The 21,143-nt window shown below is 42.9% G+C and overlaps 2 long non-coding RNA genes and 1 gene segment (V, D, J or C); 1 reads left to right on the top strand and 2 right to left on the bottom strand.

The window, feature by feature from the left end:
- Positions 1-900: 900 nt before the first annotated feature.
- On the bottom strand, positions 901-1,416 carry LOC109864531 (Ig kappa chain C region, B allele-like; the record flags this gene model as incomplete). The annotated part of the segment is given in 1 exon segment: positions 901-1,416. A coding segment is annotated over 1 exon segment (411 nt), but the record flags the coding sequence as incomplete, so codon positions are not given.
- A 13,327-nt stretch (positions 1,417-14,743) lies between these two features.
- On the top strand, positions 14,744-16,668 carry LOC116355075 (uncharacterized). The gene is made up of 3 exons (XR_004204295.1): positions 14,744-15,191; positions 15,310-15,569; positions 15,859-16,668. It is a non-coding gene; the product is annotated as an uncharacterized LOC116355075 (long non-coding RNA).
- Positions 16,669-18,603: 1,935 nt separating this feature from the next.
- LOC109910303 (uncharacterized) lies at positions 18,604-20,768 on the bottom strand. Its single transcript, XR_002257856.2, has 2 exons — positions 20,332-20,768; positions 18,604-19,414 (listed from the first exon to the last, which is right to left on the bottom strand). It is a non-coding gene; the product is annotated as an uncharacterized LOC109910303 (long non-coding RNA).
- Between the last annotated feature and the right edge of the window lie 375 nt (positions 20,769-21,143).

Here is a 21,143-nt window from a genome sequence, read left to right as displayed (position 1 = left end):
TATTTCCCTTCTGTGATGTATCTAGTTTAAAGTGTGAAGACCTTTAGTCAACTTAGTCTCACTACTCTGCCCGTCGGCTATGTATCACTTGGATAATAAAACTTAGATAGATCGATAAGACAATTAATGAATCACTACTGGACACACCTTCCTCCTTGTCTTTTAATGGTAACTCACTTTGTCATGGAGTATTGGTCTCCGTTTCCAGTGTCTCGGTAGAGGGGAGTGTCAGTTAACTGTCTTGAGAGGGCGTTTTACTCAAGACAAAATAAGACTACCGTTTATGTTAACGGCCCCTACCAGCGCTCTATTTCCAAACAACTTACTAAAGTAAGTATCTTTAAAGAGTTTTAGAATCAAACACACTTCAAAATACACAATGTGTTACTTGGTCACACACAGCGTTAATTAAAAACACGCAAATGCCTTAATGCTCTACAATGCCTGGTACAATGATAACACTTATCTCTAATAAAATATAATACTTCAACTTAATTACCTTTAAAAGATGACAGGGAGACCCACGAGCTCAGGAGCGGTGTTTCAATCGGTCAGAGTTCTTTAAGAATTTAGTTAGGTAGCGACTCCCCTCTACTGGCTGAGAGGTTGAATTGGTGTCGGTGGTTTACTAAATTTAGAGATTCAAGTTTGGACTGGATGAGAGAACCCGCTGGTGATTCCCTGCCCAAATGGAATATCAAAGAGTCTGTGGCACGCTACGAGGCCGAGGTACTGAGCTCAATCGAGAGTTTAAGTTACTGAGACTTTCTCTGGATATAGAGAAAAAAATTATAAATGTAGCTGATTGATCTAAATTAGTATGAAATGTGCTGCATATTCATGAGATAGTGATCACTGGAATCATGATTTAAATTAAGTATTGGGGTTATTTTTCAATCAAAACAATCTTTATCTCAGAGGCAAGAAGACATATACAACTTAATCTCAAAATAGTTAATTTAGCACACAGCTCTACTGATATTATTCACTATTATACTGTAACAGTCAGCTCTTAAACACTGTTTCCAGAACTAGCACCATGTGGGGACTCTCTAGCACCCTAAAATGGCTTTTGTCACTACAGGGACTTCTCCGGAAGACGGCCGAATCACTGGTGTCATCCTGGGCGACCCAGCAGGTGTACACCTCCCCCTCTTCCCAGCGTGCCTTGCTCAGGGTCAGGGTGCTGCTGCGGCAGTAGTGTCCACCCTTCTCTTCTTCTGTGGTGGTCAGAACCCCCTCCTTCATCTCCGCTCCGTCCACCTCCCAGCTCACCATCGCCCCCTGGGGGGAGTAGCCACTCAGCAGGCAGGCCAGAGTGGCCGAGCCCCCAGAGAGCTGCTCAGAGGATGGGGGGAGCAGAGACACTGTCGGCCTGGCAGAGGGACCAGCTGGAAGAGAGGAGGGAGAGGAGAAATGCAGTAAACAGATATCACATATTCAGATTTAAGAATCAGGTTTAATATTCACAGTGTAAATCTCCATATCAATTTTGTCAAATCTACTGAGACACAAGCCAAAATGACCTTAAAATACTGGTCAAAACTATAGATGACGTTCACTTTTAAACCATGTCAGTGTTAACATCTACCATAAATAAAATACAAAGTGTTGCTCTTATTATAGAAATAGTAGTTGCTGCATGTCTACAGAAAGATGAGCTGACATGCAATACTGTATTTCAAAATGTGCTCTTTTTAAATCCCATGTTAGAATACTTATGATTTTATTGCCAAATTAACTTGGTGGTATGTGAATAATTCTTTCACTTCGGTGACTCTGCCCTCTACCAATCTGTCCACAGAAATCTCTAAAAAGATATCGCCTAAGAGTCTTTCCTCTGGACGTTGTTCAATAGCATGATTACATTTGGTTTAATGAGAGAATACAAAAATATACTTATTTTTCAGCAACAGTTTTTTGCCGCTTCCAAAAGTGTACAACAGTGATTCATTGTGGTGTAGTCGCCGTTCAAAAACCTCCACACGAGTGAGAACCTTCACACACAGAGCACTCTCAGTACCACCCTAACAGTGCTGAAGTACTAGTATAATACAATAGGGACTGATAGTACTGAAGTACTAGTACAATACAATAGGGACCGATTGTACTGAAGTACTAATATAATACAATCAAATCAAGCTTTATCAACACAGCACATTTAAGACGTGGAATGCAACACAATGTGCTTTACAGGAAGAAAAAAAAAGAAGAAAAAACATTGAAAATAAAAGCTGAAATATTTACTACACAACAAACATAATATCCTTCCTGTTTGGCCCTGTCCGGGGGTGTCCTCGGATGGGGCCACAGTGTCTCCTGACCCCTCCTGTCTCAGCCTCCAGTATTTATGCTGCAGTAGTTTATGTGTCGGGGGGCTGGGGTCAGTTTGTTATATCTGGAGTACTTCTCCTGTCCTATTCGGTGTCCTGTGTGAATCTAAGTGTGCGTTCTCTAATTCTCTCCTTCTCTCTTTCTTTCTCTCTCTCGGAGGACCTGAGCCCTAGGACCATGCCCCAGGACTACCTGACATGATGACTCCTTGCTGTCCCCAGTCCACCTGGCCATGCTGCTGCTCCAGTTTCAACTTCCACCTGACTGTGCTGCTGCTCCAGTTTCAACTGTTCTACCTTATTATTATTCGACCATGCTGGTCATTTATGAACATTTGAACATCTTGGCCATGTTCTGTTATCTCCACCCGGCACAGCCAGAAGAGGACTGGCCACCCCACATAGCCTGGTTCCTCTCTAGGTTTCTTCTTAGGTATTGGCCTTTCTAGGGAGTTTTTCCTAGCCACCGTGCTTCTACACCTGCATTGCTTGCTGTTTGGGGTTTTAGGCTGGGTTTCTGTACAGCACTTTGAGATATCAGCTGATGTACGAAGGGCTATATAAATAAATTTGATTTGATTTGATTTGAAGATATAAACAAAATAATGACACAAACTGAACAACAAAGAAGCACCATAAGGAAAGGAAAGGTAAAAATGTGTTTTAAGACCTCTTTTAAATATGTCCACATTTTCGGTCCCCCTCAGGTTCTCTGGCAGGTTATTCCAGAGGCTGGGGGAATAATAACTAAAGGCTGCCTCTCCATGCCACTTGGTCCTAGGTTTTGGGATAGTTAAAAGGCCAGTACCAGAGGAACGGAGGGACCTACTCGGTACATAAATTAAAAACATGTTTGACATGTATAGGGGTGCACAATAATGGATTGATTAAAAAAAAATCTTTAAATGAATTCTAAAACTCATAGGCAGTCAGTGCAGAGACCTTTAAAATCAATGTAATGTGTACTCTCCGTCTGGTCTTGGTCAGGACCGTGCTGCAGCATTTTGGTCACATTCCTAATGTGTGATTTAATATTGTGTTCAGAATCTAAAATAACAACTAGGTTTTTTACCTGGTGAGTGGATGGTTTGGGATTAGGCCAATCTTTCTCACACACTCTTTCCCATTGACTACGATCCATCCAGAGGCTTCAGTGGGCGTGCCAGAGGACAGGAAGAAGCTCACCTGGGCGGACGGCGAGACGGTGATCCTCCTGGAGCTCTGGGGAGAAGACACTGTGCAGCAGAACCTGAAGCGCTGCCCGCACAACAGTCACATATACTCAGAGATTTTGAGAAAGCTCAACTTCCGTGGTTATTACAGAACTGCAGAGCAATGCCACACCAGGATAAAGTGTTTGAAAGCCAGCTATCGGCAGTGCCAGGAAACCATCAGGTAACCACTGCATTTCAGTTTCTGTTATTGATACATTTGTAATTTAGCTCATGTGAATTGGATTACAGATTGATTCTAATTTTGCAATCTCTCTAACTGTGCACTTCCTAGTTCATCTGGATCTGAGCAGGTTGATTTGAAGTTCTATGATATTTTGAAGCTAATACTTGAGATGCAGCCTCCCTCCACCAGCACAGTGGTGACAGACTTGACCAATGACATATCAGAGAAATCAGACAGTGACTCACTTCAAGGTAAAAGTTCAGCTAATTTCAAACTATGCAAACTTTCTAATGACACTGTGAGTTTATCACTTCATGACTGAGAGCTGTCCTTCATGACAACAGAACCCACAACAACCATGACTTTTATCACCATCTTCATCTGGACACTTGCTTTCTGCTTTCAAGGCGATGATTGTATTTGTTTGTTTTTTGTTAAACTATTTTGGTACACTGAAATGATATGATTTACACACTAAGATGTGTTAAAGGATTAAAGGAGGTACTTGCTAATTGTTTGTCTTTTTTTCAGAATCCAGAGGGAAGAACACTTTGACTCAGACTCCTGCTGTGAAAGCTGTTCTCCCAGGACAGATGGTCTCTCTGGGTTGTAAAGCTAGCACTGATCCAGTTGGGAATTGTGGTGGTTCAGGTAAACTGTGTCTAGCTTGGCACCAACAGAAACCTGGAGCAGCTCCTAAACTCCTCATTTACTATATAAGCACACTTCAGTCTGGAACTCCGTCTAGATTCCGTGGCAGCGGATCTGGGAGTGACTTCACTCTGACCACCAGTGCAGTCCGGGCTGAAGATGCAGGAGATTACTGCTGTCAGAGTTTAAACTGCAGTCCATATGTGTTCACACAGTGATACAGAGTTGTACAAAAACTTCCCTCAGTCAAACTGCACGGTGACTGTCCTGCTTACAGCTGGGACCTACTGCAGGTGCTGAGGGGAGGAGATGATCCAGTACAATGACACAGTGTGTAGTAGAGCTGAACAACAATATCTATTTCAGATAACTCAAAGCTGTTAGATCATATTCAGCCACTAACCCATGGGTTCTTTGACACATTTTTCTTGGAGAACCATGAATAAATGTATCTTCAAAAATCTAGTATCATACAAAACAGACTTCCTGATACCTTGACATTTTAAAAAAATACTTCAGACCCATTGGACATTGTATTATTAAGAAGTTGAGGAGATGCTGGGTTTCATGTACTGTAATGATGGTCTACAGAGTCCCAGTGTGTCTGATCAGAGACACAGGAGAGGAGAGAGGGAGCTGAACTCAGTCAGGAACAGAGTAGCAGTCCTGCACAGTGGAGCCCCTCTTCAGTCCAGCAGTCAGTCCACTCAGTCCACACAGCTCCCTGCACTAACACAACTCTCCCTGCAGGGGGAGGCACATTACCATAAAAATGAAAAAGAAAAGATAGGCAAGCCAGTTAAGTTCTGTGCACACTGAGGTCAAAGCCATAATCAATGCCAGACCTCTAGTTCCTGTCTCCACCGATCCAGACTCACCATTCATCCTGATTCCCGCTATGCTGCTTACCCAAAAGATTGGGGCACCCCCTCCTCCCAGAGACTTCACTGACAAAGACCTTGAGCCGTGAGTACCTTTCCGCCGACGCAAGTGGACTGAAGCTCACCACAACCTAAAAGAGGGAGATCTCATGCTCTTAAAAGACAATCAATTAACTTGCAACGAGTGGCCCATGGCACTGGTCACTTCCACCTTCACCAGCAGTGACAGTAATGTGTTCAAAGTGGAACTCAAGATTACTGCTCAGGGGACCACTAAGGAGTTTCTGAGACCCGCCTCAGAGGTCATACTCCTTTTAGCCATGGAAGATTGAAGGTTTGCTAGTCTTTGGGCACCAACACGATGGGGCTGCACTGTGGGACTCTTCAATGACCCCCATCCTCAGCATAGCCTCCACTTCTTGTTTCACGGCCTTCCGTCGGGCTTCCGGAATCCAATACGGCCTCTTTCTTTCCCCGGGCTGGGTATGGATGTGGTGTTCAATGAGGGTCGTGCGGCCCGGCTTCTCGGAGAACACTGCCGTGTTCCGATCGACAAGCTCCCTGAGCTCTTGCTTCTGGGCCAGGTCGAGGTCCTCATTGCTCGGGACCACCACTGGTAACGTTGGCGTCCTGGGTCCCGACCATAACACGTGGCAAATCTGTTGAGGTTTCCGTCTCCCTGGTTGCCGTACGTGGTAATTGACAGGTCCCAGCTTTTCGACCACCTCGTATGGTTTGTGCCATGTTGCCAGGAACTTACTTTCGGCCGTGGGGATCAATACCAACACCCTGTCTCCCACCTGGAATTCTCAGGGCTGGGCTCCCCGATTGTAAACCTGGGCTTCTCCATATGTTCCCTCACGCCTGGCCATATGGCTGTCATCCGCTCCCGCATCGTCTCCACGTGCTCTACCACGCTGTGTAAGGAGGTTGGTTGGGCTTCCCACACCTCCTTGGTGTGGTCCAGTAGGACACGTGGCCTCCTCCCATAGAAGAGTTCGAACTGGGAAAACCCAGTGGAGGATTGGGGTACTTCTCGGATTGAGACCATTAGGTGGGGTAGTAGTTGGTCTCAGTTCTTCCCGTCCTGCTCGATGACCTTCCACAGCATCTGTTTGAGCGTTTTGTTAAAGCGCTCGACGAGCCCATCCATCTGCGGGTAAAAAACGGAGGTCCGGATCTGCTTGATCTGCAGTAGGGCACACAACTCTTTCATGAGGTGGGACATAAACTCTGTACTTTGGTCTGTCAGGATCTCGTTCGGGATGCCCACCCAGCTAAAGAGGTGGAACAGCTCCCGGGCGATTCCCTTGGATTCCCGTAGGGGAATGGCCTCGGGATACCGGGTGGCATAGTCTACAATTACCAAGATGTACCTGTGTCCTCGTGCAGTCTTTACCAGGTATCCTAATATGTCCATGGCGATGCGTTCAAAGGGCACCCCGATGATCGGCAGGGTGACCAGAGGGTTTCGGAAATGTGCTTTCGGGGCAGTGAGTTGACACTCCGGGCAGCTGCGACAGTAATCTTCCACGGCCGTCCTCATCCCGAGCCAGTGGAACCGGGCGTGGATCTGTTCCCTGGTCTTCTCCATTCCCAGGTACGCCCGCAACAGGTGGGTGTGGGCCAGCTGAAGAACGGTTCCTACATACCGTCAGGGCAGCAACAATACCTCTCGAAGTTCCACCTGTTGGCGCGACACACGATACAAAAGGTTATTCTTAATTTGGAAATGGGGGTATCACCAGTCACTCACCCCCGGAAGTAGCTGTCCATCCACCGCTATCACTTGGGCTGCGGCGGCCTTCAAGTTACGATCCTTCCACTGAGCCGTCCCGAATTGTCCCCTCAGTTGGCCCCCAGCGGGGGTCTCTACTGGCCCCTCGAAATCGAGGAGGGGGAGGACGAACTCCTCCTCCTGGGGTTCTCCAGAGGGTTCAGGTTCTGTCGCCCCCTCTGACTCTGACTCCGGAGCCGTAGACAAATGCTGGTTAACCGGTTGCTTCCGGGCCACAGAGGCTATTGGTCGTCTCAGCCGTCTCGGCCGACTTGTACCTTCCTCCTTAATTCATGCCCCCATAGGGCCGCGAACAGCGGACAATCCCGTCCCACTACGAGAGGTACCGGCAGCTCTGGTATTGCACCCACCATCATCTGACAGCTCCCTTGTGGCATCACGATGTTGGTCCATACAGTGGGATGCCGCTTTGTGTCACCGTGAGCACAGGAAATGGACATCTCCCGACCCCGTTCGGTCTCCTGGTTCAGCAGGCTCGTGGTTAGGAGCGTAACCATGCTTCCGGAGTCCAGCAGCGCTTCGTGTCATGCCCGTCAACCTTCATCGGGACCATGGGTGCAGTTGACTCGTGGTGTGCCCAACAGGAGGTGACTTAGTTCACTGAGTGACCCACCTCGCCTCCGGGGCTAGCTGATGGCATCGACTCCTCTCGAGCCGAGCAATTCCAGGCAATGTGCCCCCGGGCTCCACACTCAAAACACCTCCTTTGGTCTCCATCTACCTGGGGTCGTCGGTGTTGGGTCTCTGGGGCTGGCTGATGGCAACGATTCCTCTCGAGCCGGGAAATTCCAGGCCATGTGCCCCTGGGCTCCACACTCAAAACACCTCCTTTGGTCTCCATCTACCTGGGGTCATCGGTGTTGGGTCGGCCCTACCCCCGCCGTCTCTCCATGGGTTTGGGGTCCTTTGACCCTGCCGACTGTCGGTTCGAGGTACACCGCGGTGGGGCTGTCCTTCCGTCCCCTCGGACGGGTAGCCGACTCGTCCCGGCTCCCACTCAGCAGTGCCTGAGTGATCTTATGCATCTCCACTGCTTCCAGGAGGCTCTCCAAGGTCTGGGGTGTGCATAGACTCGCTGCCCTCTTCATGTCATGGAGTAGTGCCCGTAAGAAGCAATCCAGGACCACTTTTTCAAGGATGGAGAGGGTGGATATGTCGGTGAGGAGTCATGCCCTGGTGACGCGCAGTAGGTCGACGTCACCGGCTTTCTAGCCATCGCCGCTCCATTTTTCATATATCCATTTGTCATGTCTTGTTTCCATACACACCTGGTTTTCATTTCCCCAATTAAGCTACTTGTATTTAACCCTCTGTTTCCCATCATGTTTTGTGTGTAATTGTTTCATGTTGCTGTGGTGTCTTTTTATGCGCTTTACTTTTGTTATGTTCTGTGTTTTATGAGCGCATTTGATTTATGTTGTGTTCTCGTTTTGGAATGTTAATTAAGTAGCTTTGCTGCCCCATCATATTGGAACACTTTATAAAAGGACTTAAAATGTGATCATTTATTTCTGATTGAGGATTTTAAATCCCAGATTGGAGGACTGCTGCTGATCACTGTCTGCACATGTTTTAAACCTGCTCTTTGAAACTCTCTTATGCACTTTTGAACTGTTTTAACTTCCATTCATTGTTATGTTTTATACTGTACACAAATATAAACGGAACATGCAACTGTTTCAACGATGTCACTCCCTGACCATAGAGAGCCTTTTTATTGTCTATTTTGGTTAGGTCGGGGTGTGACTAGGGGGGTGTTCCTATCTAGGTGTTTTATTTCTATGTTGGCCTGGTATGGTTCCCAATCAGAGGCAGATGTTTATCATTGTCTCTGATTGGGGATCATATTTAGGCAGCCATTTCGCCACAGTTTTTTTTTGTGGCATCTTGTTTTGAGTTAGTGCCTGTTGCACCGCTTGTTTGTTTCCTTTTTGTTTTGTAAGTTTCACAAAAAAAATAAAGATATGGAATTCAGAGCACGCTGCGCCTTGGTCTGCCTCTCCACACAGCCGTGGAAAACGATTTACTGTTCATATAAGGAAATCAGTCAATTTAAATAAATTCAATAGGCCCTAATCTATGGATTTCACATGACTGGGAATACAGATATGCATCTGTGATTTACAGATATCTTAAAAAATGGTAGGGGCGTGGACCAGAAAACCAGTCAGTATCTGGTGTAACCACCATTTGCCTCATGCTGTGTGACACATCTCCTGTTGATCTGGCTGTTGATTGTAGCCTGTGGAATGCTGCCTCACTCCTCAATAACTGTGCAAAGTTGTTGGATATTGGCAGGAACTGGAACACTATTGTACACATTGATCCATCAATGGATGACATGTCTGGTGGGTATGCAGGCCATGGAAGAACTGGGACTTTTTTAGTTTCCAGTAATTCTGTATCCTTGCAACATGGGGCCATGAATTATCATGCTGAAACATGAAGTGATGGCGGAGGATGTATGGCACGCTAATTGGCCTCAGGATATAATCACGGTATCTCTGTGCATTCAAATTCCAATCAATAAAATGCAATTGTGTTTGTTGTCCGTAGCTTAAGCCTGCCTTCCCATACCATAACCCCACCTCCACCACGGGGCACTCTTTTCAAAACGTTGACATCAGCAAACTGCTCACCCACACAACGCCATACACGTTGTATGCAGTTGTGTGGCCGGTTGGACCTATTACCAAATTCTCTAAAATGACAATGGAGGCAGCTTATAGAGAAGTTGACATTAAATTATTGGACAACTGCTTTGGTGTACATTCCTGCAGTCAGCATTTCAATTGTTAGCTCCCTCAAAACTTGAGGCATCTGTGGCATTGTGTTGTGTGACATAACTGCAGATTTTAGAGTGGACTTTTATTGTCCCTAGCACAAGGTGTACCTGTGTAATGATCATGTTTTTTAATCAGCTTCTTGATATGCCACACCTGTCAGGTGGATGAATGTTATGTTCCCCAGTTTCTGTGTTGTTTTGGGTTTGTATGTGTTTGGATGTATATATGTTTCAGGATGGCTTCCTGGATTCCAAGCAGCTGATTGGTCGGCCCTATTGCAGATTGAGATTGGAGCTCTGACCCCGCCCTCTCGTCAGGAGATACAGCTGTCTGAAATTACAGACTCCTTCTGCATATTTCAACCTCATTTTGTATTGCAACAAAATGTGGAAAAAAAGTCAAGGCTTTCTATAGACTTTCTATAGGCTCTATAGCAGTGATGCTTACAATATGTGAAGTCATCCACCCTTATGTCAAAGTACTCCTAAAGTGAAAACACTTCCTAGACAGTTAGACTTTAATAATTGCATAATTATTTTAATTACTTTGAATGCAAATTCTACCTTAGCATGTCACACAATACGTTGAAAGAACTCCATCTGCTTTATTAAGCAATAAGGCACGAGGGGGTGTGGTATATGGCCAATATACTACGGCTAAGGGCTATTCTTAGGCACGACGCATCACTGTGTGCCTGGACACAGCACTTAGCCGTGGTATATTGGCCATATACCACAAAACTCTGATGTGCCTTATTGCTATTATGAATGTGTTATCAATGTAATTAAGCAGTAAAAATGAATGTTTTGTCATACCTGTGGAATACGGTCTGATATACCACGGCTGTCAACCAATCAGCATTCAGGGCTCTAACCATCCAGTTTATTTATTTGATTTATTTTACCTTTTATTTCACTAGGCATGTTAAGAATAAATTCTTATTTTCAATGACGGCCTAGTAACAGTGGACTAACTGCCTGTTAGCTATAATAGTGGATGTAACATGATTATAACTCCCTAAAACATCCCAATGGTTTGTCAATGTAAAATCTCTCTCCTGCATGCCACGCAATGCTAGAACCATCCAGCACCTTTCCAGCCTTTAATTGAGCTCTGCTGAGACTCGTCAGTCTTTTACCAATCAAGGACATGGTAAGGCTCACCCTTTTAAAATGTTGCTAATCATGACGTCAGAGCTCTGGAGATCTCCCACTTTGAGCAGAGTCAGTCATCAGCATCACAGTCCACACACAGACTACAGTTACTGACCCTGACAAATGGAGGGAGACAGAAAGCAGATATTTTCTGGTCTAATAACACAGTATTAACTATATGCTACATTTGTAGATGTCTATCATCACTATATCAGTCCCCATTCAGCACTTATATCAGAAACCATTTACGTGATTACATAGCTATCATGTTTCTACATCACATCAGCCTGACTGTCCAGGAAGACTATTTCCATATAGAACATTTTGCATTGTCAGCACATGCTTCAGTGCTCTGGGAGTGTTTATAGCCATGTAAGTAGAACACTTCATGACTGAGAGCTGTCCTTTATGACAACAGAACCCACAACTGCCATGACTTTTAGCACCATCTTCATCTGGATACTTGCCCTCTAGCTCCAAGGTAACAGATTTTCATAGAAAATGAACTAGAATGAGGTTATATAGCCTATGTTAATATGCTATGAGGACAAATCAATGAACAATTGAATGCTAATACCACATGCCATCTCTGTTTCAGAGTCCAGAGGCCAGGTCACTGTGACTCAGACTTATGCAGTGAAAACTGTTTCAGTGGGACACTCAGTCAGTCTCAGCTGTAAGTGCTGCAGTGCTGTATACAGTGAGGGCAATGGATACTATTTGCACTGGTAACAACAGAAACCTGGAGGAGCTCCTCAACTCCTGATTCACACTTTCAACCAATGTCAGTCTGGGACTCCATCTAGATTCAGTGGCAGTGGATCTGGGAGTGACCCGTCTGAAGATGCAGTCTGAAGATGCAGGAGATTACTACTGTCAGAGTGCACACTACTTAAGTGCCTGGGTGTTCACACAGTGATACAGAGCTGTACAAAAACCTCCCTCAGTCAGACTGCACAGTCACTCTACTGCTACAACGGGGACCTACTCCAGGTGCTGAGGGGAAGACAGTAACATGGAACACTGATCAGTAGAGGAGGTCAACTTTGAATAGGGTTAGAAAGCATCATTCAGATCACATGTTCTCCATCATCATCATGGTTTTAACTTGTTATATTGTTCATGAACTGAAAGTGTTTATAAAAGTTATTAGACGTTTTGGAACACATTACCAGTCCATATGTAGAGTAAGAACTACTGATGTTAAATCAGCATCAGCCCCCCAAACCAAATCCCTACATGCACTTCACAACCAATTATTGGTCATCATCTAGAATATATTAACCCTTTTCATGAGCTGTTAGATCTGTGAATGGACATGATGCTGGGCTCAAACCTGAGACACATTTACATAGATACATACGCTACACACTATTATCATAAAGTATAATATCTGTTTTATCTGTCATTAATGACATGCTGCCATATCTGTTATGTCTCCCTCTCTGAATCCACCAGGGTTATAAAACCAGTCCACTCCCTCACATCTGGCCCAGTCCAGGGTATTTCTGGCAGTGAAACTAGTCAACTGCTAGACTGGTAGATGTCGGAGTGAAACTGAGATTTACGTAGACAGGGCTGGGTGGTTCTGCTTGTCCCAGAATAGAGCATCACTGTCACCAGATGTTCACTCTGTTGCCAGGGGGTTGGAGGTAGAGAAGACAGGGGGAAATATAATGAAGAAATGTAGACCACACATTGTTGAAAACCATTGTGAAAACATCTGATTTAATAAAATCATATTAGGAATTAAACATGATAAATATATTTGTTATGGAAAGCAACTGTTTAGCAGTGTCAGTTCTGAGAGCAGATCTTAGAGGTGTATTGTTTATTATTGCTACATAAGCTTGGTGGTATTCTTTCACTTCGGTGACTCTGTCCTCTACCAATCTACCAATCTGTCCACAGAAATGTCTAAAAAGATTTAGCCTGAAAGTCTTTCCTCTGGAGAAGATGATAACATCTCATGTTGTTCAATAGATTACATTTTTTGGGGAATTTCACAATTTTCTCCCATAATTAGTGATACAGTAACAAAGATAAAACAATATGATGGAACTAGGTCCAACACATGGAACGTACAGTATAATACTGAGACAAGTAAACAACCACTATTAAGTAAATCCTTGCAGCATAACTGCTGATATATCTGGTTCTAGGTCATTTAAATAAGGTTCCCACACTATGTAAAACTGATCTGTTTTAGAATGTAATGTACCTGTCAGATATTCTAAGATTACATTTTTTTACGAGAGAATATACAAATATACTTATTTTTCAGCACCAGTTTTATGGCACTTCCAAAAGTGTACCTGTAAGGGGTGCGTAACTGGTGGCAGGGAAGTCAAACGCAGGAGAGCAGAACTTGGTGAATAGCCGGAGCAGTTTCATAAATAATACTAACGGCATACAAAACAACAAACACATGGGTACAAAACCCGTAGCGCACCAGTAACACATAGCACACGTACTTACAATGAACAATTCCCGACAAGGACATGGGGGAAACAGATGGAACATATACACCATGTAATTGGGGAATTGAAACCAGGTGAGTGTGAAAACAAGACAAAACAAATGGAACATGAAAAATGGATCGGCAATGGCTAGAAGACCGGTGACGTCAACCGCCGAACACCGCCCGAACAAGGAGAGGAACCGACTTCGTCAGAAGTCGTGACAGTACCACAAAGATTAATTCAAGTCCTTCACATAAGAGTGAGCATCTTCACTCACAGAGCACTCTCAGTACCACCCTAGTACTGAAAAACGAGTATAATACAATAGGGACTGATAATACTGAAGTACTAGTATAATACAATAGGGACTGATAGTACTGAAGTACAAGTATATTACAATAGGAACTGATAGTATTAAGTACTTGTACAATACAATAGGGATTGATAGTACTGCAGTATTAGGATAATACAATAGTGACTGATAGTATAAATCGATAGAGACTGATATAGACCCCATGAACTAGTATAATACAATAGGTACTGACAGTTCTGAAGTACTAGTATAGTAAAATAGGGACTGATAGTACTGAAGTACTAGGATAATACAATGGGGACTGACAGGTCTGTAGTACTACTATAAGACAATAGGGACTGATATCACTGAAATACTAGTATAATACAATGGGGACTGACAGGTATGTAGTACTAGTATAATACAATAGGGACTGATATCACTGAAATACTAGTATAAGACAATAGGGACTGAGTGTACTGAAGTAATAGTATAATACAATATGGACTGATAGTCCTGGTTTATGAGTAAAATCCAATGATCATTAAGTTTTCATTTTGGATCAATGGTTTACAGTAAAATATATTTAAAACATGATAAAATAATGTGTATAATCTGTATCATAGTTAACAGTTATAAATGTGGGTGCTAACCAGGAAGATGATTAACTTATTCGCATAGCTAATTTGCATAGTGATGATGCTCTGCATAGACAGCACAGGCTTCAGTGGTCTGGAAGTGTTTATAGCCGTGTGAGTTTAACACTTCATGACTGAGAGCTGTCCTTTATGACAACAGAACCCACAACAACCATGACTTTTAGCACCATCTTCATCTGGACACTTGCTTTCTACTTCAAGGGTAAAACATTTTTTAGAAAGTTCTATGTTTATTTAATGAAAATTCAACAATGAGTAAACTGAAAGATTGTTTTATTAATTCCGGGTTATTAATTCCAATTATTGGTGTTATCTATGTTTCAGAATCCAGAGGACAGTACACTGTGACACAGACTCCTTTGATGAAAGCTGTTCTCCCAGGACAGACAGTCTCTCTGAACTGTAAAACCAGCAGGGATGTGTATCCTAACTGTGGTTCGTCTTTGCCCTGTATGGCCTGGTACCAACAGAAACCTGGATCCATTCCCGAACTCCTTGTTTATCAAGGAAGTACTCTTAACTCTGGGACTCTGGGAGGAAACGGGTACAGAAGTATCTATATCCACAGTAAAACAAGTCCTATATCGACATAACCTGAAAGGCCGCTCAGCAAGAAAGAAGCCACTGCTCCAAAACCGCCATAAAAAAGCCAGACTTCAGTTTGCAACTGCACATGGGGACAAAGATCAGCATCATGTTCTGAATCATGTTCTGAATGTTCTGAGTACTATGGTGTTGAAGGCTGAGCTATAGTCAATGAACAGCATTCTTACATAGGTATTCCTCTTGTCCAGATGGGATAGGGCAGTGTGCAGTGCCATGGTGATTGCATCGTCTATGGATCTATTGGTGCAATAGTCATTTAGTTCAGTTACCTTTGCTTTCTTGGTTACAGGAACAATGGTGGCCATCTTCAAGCAAGTGGGGACAGCAGACTGGGAAAGGGAGAGATTGACTATGTCCATAAACACTCCAGCCAATTGGTCTGCACAGCCCAATTCAGATCTTTTTTTCACTAGTTGGTCGTCTGACCAATTCAATCAGCTCTGATGTCAAAAGATCTGATGTGATTGGTCAAGAGACAAATGAATGGGAAAAAGATCAGATTTGGTCTGTCTGTGTAGACGCACCCAGTGTCCCTCTGGGATCATGAAGGTATGTTTGCATAGAGAGGACACTTTGCATTGGCAGCACATGCTTCAGTGCTGGGCGTGTTTATAGCCCTGTGAGTTTAACACTTCATGACTGATAGCTGTCCTTCATGACAACAGTACCCACAACAACCATGACTTTTATCACCATCTTTATCTAGACACTTGCCCTCTGCTTTCAATGTTATATCGTTTACAGAAAATTACCCTGAGAAAATAAAGTTATTATTTTATACAGTACTGGACAAATTAATAAACAATTGAATGCTAATGATTATACATCTCTGTTTCAGAGTCCATATAACTGTGTCTCCTGCAGTGAAAACTGTTTCGGTGGGTTACTCAGTCAGTCTCAGCTGTAAGACCAGCAGTGCTGTAAACATTTACAGACAAAGACAGAGGTTGGCCTGGTATCAACAGAAATGGAGAAGCTTCTAGACTCCTTACATATTTCAATAGTGCTCTTAACTCTGGGATACCATCTAGATTCAGTGGCAGTGGATCTGGGAGTGACTTCACTCTGACCATCAGTGGAGTCCAGACTGAAAATGCAGGAGATTACTACTGTCAGAGTTTACACATCCCCAATAGTAAACATGTGTTCACACAGTGATACAGAGCCGTACGAAAACCTCCCTCAGTCAGACTGCACAGTGACTTTACTGATACAGCTGGGACCTACTGCAGGTGCTGAGGAGGAAGAGACAGAGACATGGAACACTGACTGAACTAAAATACACTGAGCTAAATATATCAGTGATGCTGACAATATGTCAACTATTTCACCCTCATGCTAAAGCATTCCTGAACTGATAACACTCACAGGTCCAGACTACATAAATATTACTTCCCTGTTGCTATGGCCAACAAACGTTTTCATAACATGTCACACAATAAGTTGAATGGACTCCATCTACAGTGCCTTGCGAAAGTATTCGGCCCCCTTGAACTTTGCGACCTTTTGCCACATTTCAGGCTTCAAACATAAAGATATAAAACTGTATTTTTTTGTGAAGAATCAACAACAAGTGGGACACAATCATGAAGTGGAACGACATTTATTGGATATTTCAAACTTTTTTAACAAATAAAAAACTGAAAAATTGGGCGTGCAAAATTATTCAGCCCCTTTACTTTCAGTGCAGCAAACTCTCTCCAGAAGTTCAGTGAGGATCTCTGAATGATCCAATGTTGACCTAAATGACTAATGATGATAAATACAATCCACCTGTGTGTAATCAAGTCTCCGTATAAATGCACCTGACTGTGATAGTCTCAGAGGTCCGTTAAAAGCGCAGAGAGCATCATGAAGAACAAGGAACACACCAGGCAGGTCCGCGATACTGTTGTGAAGAAGTTTAAAGCCGGATTTGGATACAAAAAGATTTCCCAAGCTTTAAACATCCCAAGGAGCACTGTGCAAGCGATAATATTGAAATGGAAGGAGTATCAGACCACTGCAAATCTACCAAGACCTGGCCGTCCCTCTAAACTTTCAGCTCATACAAGGAGAAGACTGATCAGAGATGCAGCCAAGAGGCCCATGATCACTCTGGATGAACTGCAGAGATCTACAGCTGAGGTGGGAGACTCTGTCCATAGGACAACAATCAGTCGTATATTGCACAAATCTGGCCTTTATGGAAGTGTGGCAAGAAGAAAGCCATTTCTTAAAGATATCCATAAAAAGTGTAGTTTAAAGTTTGCCACAAGCCACCTGGGAGACACACCAAACATGTGGAAGAAGGTCAGATGAAACCAAAATTGAACTTTTTGGCAACAATGCAAAACGTTATGTTTGGTGTAAAAGCAACACAGCTCATCACCCTGAACACACCATCCCCACTGTCAAACATGGTGGTGGCAGCATCATGGTTTGGGCCTGCTTTTCTTCAGCAGGGACAGGGAAGATGGTTCAAATTGATGGGAAGATGGATGGAGCCAAATACAGGACCATTCTGGAAGAAAACCTGATGGAGTCTGCAAAAGACCTGAGACTGGGACGGAGATTTGTCTTCCAACAAGACAATGATCCAAAACATAAAGCAAAATCTACAATGGAATGGTTCAAAATAAACATATCCAGGTGTTAGAATGGCCAAGTCAAAGTCCAGACCTGAATCCAATCGAGAATCTGTGGAAAGAACTGAAAACTGCTGTTCACAAATGCTCTCCATCCAACCTCACTGAGCTCGAACTGTTTTGCAAGGAGGAATGGGAAAAAATGTCAGTCTCTCGATGTGCAAAACTGATAGAGACATACCCCAAGCGACTTACAGCTGTAATCGCAGCAAAAGGTGGCGCTACAAAGTATTAACTTAAGGGGGCTGAATAATTTTGCACGCCCAATTTTTCAGTTTTTGATTTGTTAAAAAAGTTTGAAATATCCAATAAATGTCGTTCCACTCCATGATTGTGTCCCACTTGTTGTTGATTCTTCACAAAAAAATACAGTTTTATATCTTTATGTTTGAAGCCTGAAATGTGGCAAAAGGTCGCAAAGTTCAAGGGGGCCGAATACTTTCGCAAGACACTGTATATGCAATAGTAATGTCTTACATAATTCCAGAATAAATAACCCAGCCTCTGTAGGGTATGTCAGTCAGTTAGTGAATTTCAAGCTAAGATTCAACCATATGTATTGAGATAAACATGATTGTATCTCCCGAAAATGTCCTGTGGTTCCATCAAGTTAAAATGTCTCTCCTGCCAACCCTTCAGCACCTTCCCAGCCTTTCATTGAGCCCAGATGAGGCTTGTTGACCAATGAAGACCATGACCATGATGAACCTCAACCTTAATTAATTGCTGCTAATCACACAGATCTCTTCAACTACAGTTTCCCTGGGGGATCAGGAAAGTCTGTTTGCATAGACAGGACATGCTTAATGACCGTTCCACAGGTGCATGTTTATTAGTTGTTTATGGTTCATTGAACAAGCATGGGAAACAGTGTTTAAACCCATTGCAATGAAGATCTGTGAAGTTACTTGAATTTTACGAATGATCTTTGAAAGAGTATATATGTTATGACAGTAACTGTTTAACAGTGTGAGTTCTGACAGCAGATCTCAAAGGTTTATTATCAAATGTCACTAATTATCATCACTGGTATTGGAGCTACAGTATAACAGGGTCATTCAGTAGTAGAAATGATTGTAGAGTCTTTGTTGGATAGGATGCCGTTTTCATTCTGTTTAAAACATGAGTAGATATTTGCTTCAATGCGGAAATTATAAAAGAAGCTGATTGATGTAAATTACTATGAAATGTGCTGCATATTCATGAGATATTGATCACTGGAATCATGATTATAGTAATTATTTGGGGTATTTTCTAAATAAAAAAAGCTTTATTTGAACTAGATGACATGAACAACTTAATCTCAAAATAGTTCATTTATCACACAGCGCTACTGATATTATTCACTATTATACTATAACATTCAACTCTAAAACATTGTTTCCAGAACTAGCACCATGTGGGGACTCTCTTGCCCCCTACAATTGCCTCTCCAGTCCCCAGACACTACAATGACTTCTCCGGAAGGCAGCCGAATAACTGGTGTCGTCATGGTCGACCCTGCAGGTGTACATCTCTCCCTCTTCCCAGCGTGCCTTGCTCAGGGTCAGGGTGCTGCTACGGCTGTAGCGACCACCCTTCTCTTCTTCTGTGGTGGTCAGGACCCCTCCTTCACCTCCGCCCTGTCCAGCTCCCAGCTCACCCCCAGCTCACCATCGCCTCCTGGGGGGAGTAGCCACTCAGCAGGCAGTCCAGTGTGGCCGAGCCCCAAGAGAGCTGCTCAGAGGACGGGGGGAACAGAGACACTGGACCTACCAGAGGGACCAGCTGGAGAAGAGGAGAGATGAGAGAGGAGGGTCAGCTAGTACTACTACTGTATAATGGATTGTATTTGGAGAGGAGTTGAGAGGAGAGAGTCAGCTACTACTACTACTATATAACATTAGGAGAAGAGAGGGAGGGGAGGCAATACACACATGATAAACAACAAGCTACAGTACTGAGAACAACTGACAACAACAAAACACTTAATCTATGAAGATATAGGCTAAAAGAAACTCTGAAAATATTTTTTTGACAAACAAATCCATCATTTAAAATGTATGTAACATTCATGCTCTACAGTTTAGCATACCAAGAGCAACAAAACACTAAAAGTGTGTTTACCAGACACAGATGAAGCCTTGTCTTAGACTACAAATCTGTTTCAATGGAGATTATACATTGAGGTTGCTTTTTAGTCCAGGACTAGGCTTAATGTGTCGGGGAAATCCCTGAATCTACAAAGACATGTAGTAAACAGATATCACACATTTTCAGATTTAAGAATCAGGTTTAATATTCACAGTATAAAACTCAATATCAATTTTGTCAAATCTACTCTGAGACACAAGCCAAAATGACCTCAAAATACTACTCGAAACTATAGATGACGTTCACCTTTAAGTATGTCAGTGTTAACATCTACTGTGAATACAATACAAAGTGTTTCTTATATTATATAAATAGTAGTTTCTACATCTTGACAGAACAATAAGCTGACGCACTACTGTATATCAAAATGTGTTCTTTTTATAATTACAATAGATATGGTTTTATTGACAAATACACTTGCTGATATGTGAACAATTCTCTAACTTCAGTGACACCACCCTCTAAAAATCTACCAATGTGTCTACATATATCTCTAAAAAGATATAGCCTAAAAGTATTTCTTCTGGAGAAGATGATAACAATTGACTTACTCTGGTTACTCTGGTGAACTTTTCAGGACCAATTTTGCACCGCTTTCAAAAGTCCAACACAGTGATTAATTCTGGTGAAGAAAACCTCCTTCACACAAGAGTGAGCACCTTCACACACAGAGCACTCTCAGTACCACCCTTATAGTTCTGAAGTACTAGTATAATACAATAGGGACTGATAGTACTGAAGTACTAGTAAAATACAATAGGGACTGATAGTACTGAAGTACTAGTAAAATACAATATGGACTGATAGTGCTGAAGTACTAGCATAATACAATAGGGACTGATAGTACTGAAGTGCTAGTAAAATACAATAGGGACTGATAGTACTGAAGTACTAGTAAAATACAATATGGACTGAAAGTGCTGAAGTACTAGCACAATACAATAGGGAGTGATAGTACTGCAGTAGAAGTATAATACAATAAAATAAAATAAAGTTTTATTCCTACAGAACATTTTAGACATGCAATGAAACACAATGTGCTTCACAGGAAAAAACAAACAAAAAACAATGAAAATAAAAGCTGAAATATTTACTACACAGCAAACATAAGATAAAAAACAAAAGAATGATAGACACTAAACAATTATAAAGCACCCTGAGGAAAAGCAAAGCTAAAAATATATTTTTAAGACCTCCTTTAAATATGTCCACAGTTTCGGCCCCCTGCACGTTCTCTGGAAGTCTATTCCAGAGGCTGTGGGCATAATATCTTTAGGCTGCCTCTCCATGCCTCTTGGTCCTAGGCTTTGGGATAGTTAAAAAGCCAGTGCCCGAGGATCTGAGGGACCTACTGAGTACATAA

The sequence above is a fragment of the Oncorhynchus kisutch genome, linkage group LG19 (assembly GCF_002021735.2).
Source record: "Oncorhynchus kisutch isolate 150728-3 linkage group LG19, Okis_V2, whole genome shotgun sequence".
Taxonomy (NCBI): Eukaryota; Metazoa; Chordata; class Actinopteri; order Salmoniformes; family Salmonidae; genus Oncorhynchus; species Oncorhynchus kisutch.
Note: the sequence above shows the minus strand (reverse complement) of the source record. Positions and strands in the feature narration are given on the sequence as shown.